Raw genomic sequence first — 11711 nt, forward strand, 5'->3', positions numbered from 1 at the left:
TTGATGTAGTAGTAAACATTTTTATCAACAGTTTTGGATCCATTCAAGAGACAACAATGGTAATATTACAGTTAATTTAATATTTTAATTATCAAAATTTAAACTAGAGCATAGTGAAAGTAATATTAAAACTGAAAAATATTGTGTAACTCTAAGGAAAAATGCATGCTCACTCCTGGTATAAAATAATCCAGTTCCAAGGTTTTGTTAAGTTATTGATTTCAGTGCCTATGATATTTTGCAGTTCAAATTTAGCCTTAATAATGCATTGGAAAAATTACCATACTCACTCTGAACAATTAATTGGATGCCACATGGGAAAAAAAGGATTTATGCAATTAATACCCTGAGACAACATTTCCTCCCCAATGTGCGAAGATGTATGAGCATTCAAAAATATTTGATTGTTGACAGGTTCTTTCTTCCAGTTTCTTGGGGAGAATCTTTGTTTTCTCTGTTGTGCTAATTTTGTGATGTGTGGAGCAGAGAATTATAAAAAGCAAAATTGATTTTCATAAAATATGGCATGGAGCTCCCTGAAAAGATTGTCACCTAGGGAAGAGGGAGATGAGTGGGAAGGAGGGAGAGGAGGACCCTGTCTTGAAGGAACAAAAAAGAAAGATATCAGGGAATAACTACTATTCCTGATGAATTAAACTTTAGAGTCAAAGACAGCTATCCAGTGAGATTAAATTTCCTGAGTGATCTATGATGTGATTACCCCTCAGCTTCTCTAAACATATGCAATAAAATTGACATGCATTTTGATGTTTTAGAATCTAGATTTGTGCTCTTTTTTTAAAAAAAAACAAAACACCAACTACATGCTACAATTATACTTCAGGTGGGAGAAAGAAGGCGCAGGTTGTGTGTGTATGTGTGTGTTTTGAGATACTTATATTTTTATTAAGTCATAAGGTGTGGATTGAAAGCTTAATAATAATGGTTACAGCATAGTATACTTATTCAGGGAATATCTCAGACTAGAGAACTAATAATTGAACCTATTCCTTTATTCCTAGTAGCAGCTTGGGGTGTTACAAAAGGAATTGTATATTGCATTTACATTATAATGCCTATTTTTATCTCTAATTGTGATAAGAATGCCATGTATTTTTATTTTTATAGTAGTAAAAGCATGTGTTTAGCCTCTGAATAATTGATTTTCTTAGACAATGTGTAAATATTTTTAGAGAAGTATTTAAAAGACAATTTTTTTTAAAGAAAGGATCATTCTTTTTTAAAAAAATATATATTGTATTGATTTTTTACAGAGAGGAAGGGAGAGAGATAGAGAGTTAGAAACATTGATGAGAGAGAAACATCGATCAGCTGCCTCCTGCACATCTCCTACTGGGGAATGTGCCCGCAACCGAGGTATATGCCCTTGACCGAAATCGAACCTGGGACCCTTCAGTGCACAGGCCGACGCTCTATCCACTGAGCCAAACCGGTTTTGGCTTAAAAGACAACTTTGGAATCAAGTCCAAAATGGACTTTCAGTGACGTTTTAGTTCACCCAAATGATATAGACATACAGTATAGATCAATAGATGGATGACAGCTCTGAAATATAATGTGCAGTACCACATATCATTACAGAGATAAGTATAGCACTCATTAATTCAATATACGATTAGTCTATCAAAGCACTTCACTCTTTAAGAGCAAGAGCTGTCATTTTTCTCACAGGGAAACTTTAAGGGGAGCTATTTGGTCTCCACACTCTACTCTGTACAGTTTTATTTTTCGCTAGTGTCTTGGTGCACAATTTGTGCACATTGAAAGGACATTAGTTAGAAGAAATATTTTAATATTGCTATTCGCCCTTTCTCTATAATAGAAGTGTCAACCATTTTGTCCTTTGCATAGACGCATCACAGTAGCTAGCCCAAAATATTTATTGCTGGGACCAGATTCAAGCAATTCTCCTATGGAGTCTTTGTTCCTACTATTTATCCCTGATCTCCATCTATCTTCTAATTAGAGTCTTTTATGGCTACTCTGACTCACTTTGTGCCCTCTTTTCAATCCAAGAGTCTTTCATTTCTAGCATTTATTTGTTAATGTAAGCTGATAGCTTCTTTTTGTGTGTGTATTCTTTTTATTCTCTAATGGACTACAAAGCTCTTAAAGTCAGAAATAATGCAGTCTACTTCATTTTCCATAAGATACAGATGACAATAGTCACTCAATAAATAGTGAACACATAAAATATCTTGTACTAGTTAATGTTGCTTGAGTAGTTGGATAAATAAATTCTGCTATTTGCCTAGCACCAAGTGAATTCATGTAGCAATAAAACAATTGACAGAAAAATTTTAAACAATAGATCCATGTAAAACATTTGTTTGGTTAAATAACAGACTAAATAATGTTACTATTTTATAGTGTTCATTTTGGAAATTTTAGAGGCCTTTATTTAGAGAATAAAATTATTTTTATTTGTTATTTCTTTTGCTAAAATAATCTAGATGAAAACCGAACTGCCTTTCAATTTATGTTGTGTAGACAGTCTAAAGGTTCAGAATGAGAACCATCCTCATCAAGTAGACTTATTTTACCATAATTATTTTTTGATTTTAGCAATGCTTATTTCAGACATCCCTACAAAAAAACAATATTATATAGAGATGTCTTTTTTGAAAGTATATTTTTATCAATTTCAGAAAGGAAGGGAGAGGGAGAGAGAGAAACATCAATGAGCACATAATTGATTGGCTGCCTCCTGCACACCACACACTGGGGATAGAGCCCAAAACCTGAACATGTGCCCTGACCTCCTGGTTCATAGGTCCATACTTAATCACTGAGCCACACCAGCCAGGCTATAGAGATGTTTTTGAGGCTGTCATATTTTATTGATTTGCTCAATCTTTTAGAAAACAAATGGTCTGAGATTTATTGCTTAATAGTTAGGATAGGCACAAGCTATTATATAGAGGCTAGAGACCCTTTCACTGTCCCGGAGCCCTAAGGGGATGTCCGACTGCAGTTTATGCCTGCTCCCTCTGGGCCTAAGCCGCAGTCGGACATCTTTAGTGTCACTGCGCTCGCCAGCGGTCAGCCCTCCCTCTCTGAAACAAATGAAAATATATTTTAAAAAGCCCACCCTCTTCTGACCCTAACTCCTACCCCACCCACCCTCTAAACACCCTAGGCAGCGTCCTCTTTCCTATCCCCCTAGCGACCAGTTGTTCCGCCGTTCAGTTGATTTGCATATTACCCTTTTATTATATAGGACTAGAGGCTCAGTGCACAGGTAGGATCCCTAGGCCTAGCCTGCGATCAGGATCATCTTCCGCCAGTTCACCAATCCCCAGTCCCACTCCGCCACCACCCACCGTGGTTCCCCTTTCGCCATCCGGCAATTGGAGCCTGTGGGTCAGGGGAAAGGGACCGAGAGGTGGTCAATGCACCTCATAGCGACTGGTTGAGCGGTTGTTGTGGTTATTATGCCATTATGGTCACTGGGCTTTTATTATATAGAATAGTTAACATTAAGATATCTTCTAAGGAGAAAAAATGAATTTAAGATAAAACTTCTTCATTGCCTATTATAAACACTTGTCAATAGAGATAGCTTAGGAGAGTAACTAAAAAGTTATAATTAAATGGATGAGAGTTATATTATGAGAGGATATTCTTTTTTCTTCCAATCACCTAGCATGAGCTTACTTTTTTTTTTTTTAGTCCTTGAGGTATAGTTAACAAATAAAATTGTAAGATATTTAAAGTGTACATGATGATTTGATATACATCTACATTGTGAAATGATTCCTCCTCCCATCAAATCAACACATCCATCATATATGTGAGACCATTTAAGTTCTACTCTCTCAGCAGATTTTAATTATACAATACAGTGTTATCAACTGTAGTTACCATGTTATATTCAGATATTACTTATTTTATAACGAAAATAAAGTTTATACATTTTATCAAGCTCTCCATATTTCCCACATCTCTAAGACCCTTTGCAATAGCATGGATGGACCTAGAGAGTATTATATTAAGTGAAATAAGCCAGTCAGAGAAAGACAAATACTATATGGTTTCACTTATATGTGGCATCTAATGAAGAAAATAAGCAAGCAAAATAGAAACAGACATATAGATACAGACTGACAGCTGTGGACTAGGGTGTAAAAGGTGAAGTGATTAAGCAAACAAACAAACAATCCAGGCACAGACGGTGTGGCTCAGTGGTCAAGTGTTGATCTATGAACCAAGATGTCACGGTTCAATTCCCGGTCAGGGCACCTGCCCGGGTTGTGGGCTCAATCCCCAGTGCGTGGTGTGCAGAAGGAAGCTGACCAATGATACTCTCTCATCGTTGATGTTTCTATCTCTCTCTACTTCTCCCTTCCTCGCTGAAATCAAATAAAAATATATTTTAAGAAGGACAAAACAAACACATACAGCAGTATGGTGATTGCCAGAGGGAAAGTGGGGTGCGGGAGGTTGAAGAGCACAAAGGGGGGATAAATCGTGGCAGAAAGAGATTTGACTTTGGGTGGTGAGCACATGATGCAGGATGCAGATGATGTATTATAGAGTGGAGCACTTGAAACCTGAATGGTTTTATTAGCCAATGTCACCCCAATCCTATATAATAAAAGCCTAATATGCAAATTGTCCCCTCGGGTGGTTGTTCGACCTGGATACTGGGGGTCGACCAAGAGGCTGGGAGTTCAACTGCTCGCTATGACATGCAGTGACCACCAGGGGGCGGAGTGGAACATGGTGGGCGTCAGCGATGCGGCACTGGCAGCGGGAGGCAGTGGAGGTGCTGCTGGCCACAATGGGTCCCAATGAGAGCGGGACCACAAAAGGATGGTGAAACAGGTGAGCATGCGGCACCAGACCAAGGCAGGTGTGAGTGAGAGCCCGATCATCCTGCAAATGGCAACCAGCGTTGGCAGCAGGGGCAGGGCCACCACCCAGCTCTGAGGTGCTGAGGAAGCCGGGCAGGAGCCTGACCCTGATCAATCACCCTGCAGGTGGGATGGTGGAGCAGGTGAGGGGCGGCACCAGGCCAAGGCAGGGTGCCAGGCAGGGCTGTGGGGCTGCGAGGCTAGGGGTGCGAGCTGGGGCCCGATCCCTGCAGGCCACCCTGAGGGACCCCACCCATGCACACATTCATGCACCAGGCCTCTAGCAAATTCAATTAAAAAGTAAGAAGAATGGTTTGTTAGAGGCTAGGTGTCATCTGCTCTCCAGTAATGTTTATAATTTCTGTTGGTTTTTTCATTCAATTCTGATGTTTGGCTTAAATCAGCAGGATTTTTCATAATTGAAAATGTGAACTATTGCATTTGGGGAAAAATTGGGTATTACGGTTCATTGTAATAATCTATACACAGGCCCTTTACCTCACCAGGCATAATAAGAGCTCTTTTTATGGAAGTAAAAGTTTGTTTATATAATCCATTTCCTTTCTTTGGTCTAGGCATGCTTTGTAATTATATTCAATTATTGCACTACAATTCATGGTCCTGTCAGACTTTTTGTGCCTTTCTGCCACATTACTTTTTTGCTTGTTTTAATAATGGATCTCAATTCTTTCTGAGCAACACAGTTGTGACTGTCAAGAAAGAATGATCATATTTGGGATCAGCCAAAAAAGCTTTATTGTAGTCCTTGGTTATTACTCATCTTTGGGGTTTTGAAAACAATTTTATTTTCTATATTTCCTTCTATATAGAGATTTAAATTTATTTCCTTAAAACTTGTCTTAGCTTTATTATTCCTTGTATTTTGTTTTTTGTTTTTTAACTTTACAGCATTATTTCATTTATTATAGAATAATATTATATATACAGGGTAGAGCAAAGTTTGGTTTATAGCTGTGAGCACATGAAACAGGGTTTATTCTTTTATTATTTATTAATTATTGTATTATTTTTCATAAAAACAATTGTAAAACTACTTTTGCTTCATCCATATTTGTTCCAATTGTGTTTTATTTTCTGTTTTGGATCATAAACACACAAGCCTTAACATGTTTTTATATTTATTTTTTCTCATGTCATTCATCTTTAGGGTTTATGCCCTGTGGTAGGCTAAGTAACGGTCTCCCAAAGATGTCTGTGCTCCAATTTTTGGAACCTGTGCTGTCGTTTTATACAGTAAGAAGTACTTTTGTGTGTGATATAATTAAGGATCTTGAGATGGGGGCCTAGTATAATCACAAGGGTCCTTATGCTGGGGAGGCAGGAGGGTGGGAGACAGAATTAGTGGCTGCAATGCAGGATGAATTTGCATGATAGGAGTTAGCGGCCACAAGTCTAGGAATGCAGGAAGCCTGGAGAAGCTGAGAAAAGCAAGGAACTGGACTCCCCTCAGAGCCTCCAGAAGGAACCGGCCTGAGGATGCCTTGCCTTCAGCCCAGTAAAATTGATTTAGATGTTCTGAACTATAAGGTAATAATTCGGTGGGGGTTTTTTTGAAGCCACTCGGTATTTGGTAACTTGGTTACAGAAGCAGTAGGAAATTAATATGCATGCTGATGAACACTTGTTAATTTTTTTCTCCCAAATACTGTTGGAGGATTATCTGATTACATATAACTTCCTCCCAAATGAGGCTAGAGGGTTATCTGATTATATATATAACTTTTTCAATATATGGAAATGCCAACATAACCAGTGGCTTTTTTTTTTTATTCCGTGATTACTGAAAAGTCTCACTCTTTAAAGTAAATCATAGTAAGGACAATTTGAGAGAATCTGTGTTTTCAATAGTTAAAAATATACTATATGTCTGTCTCTTTTCTTTGTCAAAGTTACTTTTTTAGTGTGTCTGCCTTAAAACAAAGAATAACATAATCTGTTATTCATACCTTCCTTTCTAACCAATTTTTTTCTCCAAGCTTTATTATTTGGTAATTAAATATCATAAGAGTATTGTATTAGGCAATAAGGAAAGATGAGACATGTCCAAGTTTTATTTTCTCCTTCCAGTAATTTGGCACTGTTATCAGTTGATATAGGAAAAATTAAATTGATGGTGTGACTGATACTAGAGAAATATCCTAACCGTCAAAATACCACAAAAGTCACCTCTTTATTCCTGCATTTAATAGAAGTATGTTGGACACTTTCTATATAGACAATTAAGCAGACTGCTACTCTCATGCAGTGTATAGTTTAATGTGTCATCCCCTAGCAGGCACTCCTAACAAAAATGGACTATTGGCAGAGGTCTATAACATTTAAATATTCATAAGGTGTTATTAAATAATATTTGACTACAAATGTTAAAATGACATACTGAGAAAATTGCTAAAAATATAACCTAGGAATTTTTACTGGTAATTTGTTATTATGCAGTTCTTATGTGAAACTTCTAACCTCACTAACAACTACATTTATATCCTTTTGAAACCAGGCTTATAACAATTCTGTTGACAGAACTATAATTATAATGCTGCCAGATGCGGGGAGAATTGAACTGCTTTAATTCCTTGAATGATTTTTTTTTTAAAAATCAGAATGTAAAGGAAACAAATGAGTTAAAGGCTGCCTATGTGAGAGTTAGGTAAAAATTACAGGTAGGCAGAAGAACTCTCCTAACTACAATATAAAATACAGATAAGCTGTTTTTAATGTTAAAATATCATTAATGAAACTAAATCAGTTTTAATGTCTTGTTGTGAAATGTTTTATTGCCTTGAAGAAATAGCTTAATTTGGCTGTTAATTGATACTGAACATCTTGGAGACCATCCATTTTTCAGATAATGACTAATAGTGTGTAGTTTGGAGTCAACAATGAGGAGTATTTGTCACCAAGTTCTCTGAAAACAATTAAGTAATTTCGCATTGATAAAAGAAGTCTCTTTCTGATGGGAGTTTGATCATTGCAAAATAAATGATAGAGCTATAATTATTGTGATTGAGTAATTGAAAATGAAAATAAATAGGTTTCAAAGATAGTTATCTTAATATAGACCCATTTGAAATGCAAATAGCTACCAGTCATTTAGAAATGCTCATAAAACATTAACCAAGGCATGCTAACTAATGACCTTTTGTATTTTAATGAGTGTTTAACTCAAACTATTACTTTAAATTAATTGTAAAATTTTAAAACATTGTTAAAAGATATATAAGCATGCTGCAACTTGTATTGAATCATAATAGTATATACCTACATACCTAATAGAAAAGCATCTTTGAGGCACTTTTATAATGCAACTAGAGGCCTGGTGCACGGATTTGTGCACAGGTGGGGTCCAGCCGGCCTGCCCCAATTGGGGCCTGATCAGGGCCGGGCTGGCTGTGGGAAGGGCTGAGGGTAATTGGCCAGTGGTCCCCGCCCCCAATTTGGTGTGAGGGGCTGATCAGGGGTGGGGCTAGCCATGGGGAGGGGCTATGGGCAATGGGCCGGCTGGAGGGAAGGACTGCAGGAGGTTGGAAGGCTGGCCCCACCCCAGAACCGCCAAGAATAACACAGAAAACTGAGCAATTACCAAATTTTCAGAGATGCTCACTGAAATATAAGACTCAGAGCTTACGTGAGCATCTCCGAAAAATTGGTAATTGCTTAGTTTTCTGTGTCATTCTTGATCATTGTGTCTCACTGTCTATGTATATATATATAAAAAGCCAGCATCCAGAATGCCATAATGACCGGAAAGACCAGTTGCTATGACATCCACTGTGGCCAGTGAACTGGCCAGATCTGGGGTGGGGCCAGCCTTCCAACCTCCTGCAGTCCTTCCCTCCAGCCGGCCCATTGCCCACCACTCATTTGCAGAATATTCAGTTTGATTGTATTTGACCCTCTATGAAACTTTCTGCTGTTGACCATCTTAAAGTTTTGCCTCTTTGCTTTGGTGTAATCCTGTTCCAAGGCTTTCCTTTTTTTTCTCAGTCTTCTAGCCTTCCCTGGAAGTGTTTGCCTCTCCAGGGTTATTATTCTTATTATTAGTGACCCAGTGCATAGATTCGTGCACATTGAAAGTAAATTAATTAGAAGGTGGCCAGCGGGGTGGGACTGGGCGAGACAGGTGGACACTCCCTATATCCAACCTCCTGAGGTCCCTCTCCAGCATCTGTGGAGTGAGTGGGGTCCCTCTGAAAGGTGGGATCCCTCAGCCTGGCCTGCAGATATTGGGCTGAAACCAGCTCTCCAACATGCCCCGAGGGGTCCCGGAGTGCGAGAGGACACTTGGCAAAGTTGCTGTTGTACAGGGTGTGGAACACAGTGCAAGCATGCAGTAAACAAGATTTGGGGCCAACAGTGCCCCATCAACAACATAACCCAAGGCTGAAGGTGGTATTGCACAGCGCCACAGGAATCGGGCTCCCTCCTCTCTGGTTTAGGGGTGCGTCACCCGAGATGAAAGGTGGGATCCCTCAGCCTGGCCTGCAGATATTGGGCTGAAACCAGCTCTCCAACATGCCCCGAGGGGTCCCAGAGTGCGAGAGGACACTTGGCAACGTTGCTGTTGTACAGGGTGTGGAACACAAGTGCAAGCATGCAGTAAACAAGATTTGGGGCCAACAGTGCCCCATCAACAACATAACCCAAGGCTGAAGGTGGTATTGCACAGCGCCACAGGAATCGGGCTCCCTCCTCTCTGGTTTAGGGGTGCGTCACCCGAGAACCGCCACTGCCAAGTTACTGCAGCTTGGCAGCTCCTGCATTGAGCATCTGCCTCCTGGTGGTCAGTGTGCATCATAGCGACTGGTTGGATGGTAAGAGGGACACTTAGCATAGTAGCCTTTTATATATACTGCCACTATGTATGCAAATTAACTGCCATCTTTGTTGGGTTAATTTGCATACTCTCCTGATTGGCTCGTGAGCATAGCAGAGAGACAGTCAATTTACATGTTTGTCTATTAGGTAAGACTAGAGGCCTGGTGCACGAAATTCCTGTATGTGTGGGGTCCTTAGGCCTGCCTGGTGATCAGGGCCAATCTGTGGGGTGACTGGTGGGATGACCGGGGCCCCGCTGGCACCTGCCTTGGCTTGGTGTTGCCCGCTCACCAGATCCCCCATCTCACCACAGTCCCATTCTCGTTGGTGCTCATTGGGGCTGGCATCACCTCCACTGCCGCCTGCTGCCAGCACCGCATCACCAACGCCAGCCATGTTTCGGGCCACATCCTAGTGGTCAGTGCACATCTAACTCCCAGTCAGTAGAACTCCCACCAATGGGGAAAATTTGCATATTAGTCTTTTATTATATAGAATAGATTTTTTTCCCCCTACCCTCTAAGTAGAATTAGTGTTGGTATTTTGGGTAATATTTTTAAGGCTCATTCATGTTGTAACATGTATCAGAATTTCATTCCTTTTTATGGGTGAACTAGTGGCCCAGTACACGGATTCATGCACATTGAAGGAAATTAATTAGAAGAAATATTTTAATATTGCTAGTCACCCTTTTCTCTATAATAGACGTGTCAACCAAATTCATGATCGACAATGACAGATGGAAACACACACATGCGATTGGCGCCAGCAAGAGCTTTATATGTATCGCGCATGTGCGAGTGAACTTAGCCTTTTCTATTTATAGAATAAACGTGCTTAATTAGTCCTGTTTTCTGATTTAGCTAAACTTTTTCCAGCCCAGTGAAGCACCCCAACTTCTCTTTCAGGTAATTGTCAGCAACACAGCAGTAAATATCAACACAAAACAGATTATTATTGTAGATCACTCACAGAGACAAAGGGTAAAATATTTAACTGCAGCAGTGTTTGACTGTATTCTGTGCAGTGAGAAAACCTGAAGTCATTTTCAAGGTCCACCATTTCTTATTTCCAGTTGGGTCAAGTTACTCAACTTTCAAAATCTCCATTTTCTAGCTAATGAAAAGAAAATAGGATTCCACTAAGTCTCCTATCTACCTATTCCAGGACTTCTGTGAGGTCAAATGAGATGAGGCACAGGAAAATGCTTCACAGAAATTTGGTTAAAGTATGAAATGTTTGCACCTGGCTATAAAGCAAGTTGTGTTCCTGGGCTAAAGAAACTGCAAGGAGACTAGTTGTTGCTAGGGAGAGGAAGCTAGGAGTTGCTACGTGGTGTTATTAACCAGCACCCACAGAGACCATTTCCAGGCTGGGCTGGGCTGTGGACTGCATTTTGCACCATGGGGTTTTGGCATTGTGGGCTGCAATTTGGTGGGGTGTCACTTCAGGGTCGTGGCAGGGCCTGCGTCCCACGTTGGGAAAGCCGAGTGTTGCTTTGTGGGCTCCAGGTCAGCGGTGCCATTTCTCTGTGCACGTCATGGCAGCTCCTGTGTTGAGCATCTGCCCCCTGGTGGTCATTGCGCATCATAGTGACAAGTTGGGCAGAGGAACACTTAGCTTATTAGCCTTTTATATCTATACTAGAGGCCGGTGCACAAAAATTTGTGCATTTGGGGACAGGGTGGGGGTCCCTCAGCCCGGCCTGTGCCCTCTCGCAGTCTGGGACCCCTCAGGGGATAACGACCTGCTATCTTAGGCCTGCTTCTGGGTGGCAGAGGGCAGGCCCAATCCCTAGGTGAAGCCCCTGGTCGGGCTCAGAGCAGGGCTGATTGGGGAGTTGGGGCACCGCCCCCTGTCATGCACAGAGCAGGGCGGATCGGGATGTTGCGATGCCACCCTCAGTCACGCTCAGGGTAGGGCCTATTGGGGGGTTGGGGCACCCCCTCCTGTCACACTCAAGACAGGGTCGATGGGGAGGTTGCGGGCCCACCCCGTCAC

General features: G+C 40.7%; 1 protein-coding gene across 1 annotated transcript in view; it reads left to right on the forward strand.

Annotated features, from left to right (window-relative positions):
* GLRB (glycine receptor beta) overlaps positions 1-11711 on the forward strand; it is a 54493-nt gene that overhangs the window by 16567 nt on the left and 26215 nt on the right. Inside the window, exon 3 of the mRNA XM_006754278.2 lies at positions 1-59. This exon is cut by the window's left edge and continues 4 nt beyond it. Coding sequence (XP_006754341.1) covers positions 1-59 — 59 coding nt within the window. The remainder of the gene's footprint in view (positions 60-11711) is intronic.

Source organism: Myotis davidii, unplaced genomic scaffold (assembly GCF_000327345.1).
Source record: "Myotis davidii unplaced genomic scaffold, ASM32734v1 scaffold392, whole genome shotgun sequence".
Classification (NCBI taxonomy): Eukaryota; Metazoa; Chordata; class Mammalia; order Chiroptera; family Vespertilionidae; genus Myotis; species Myotis davidii.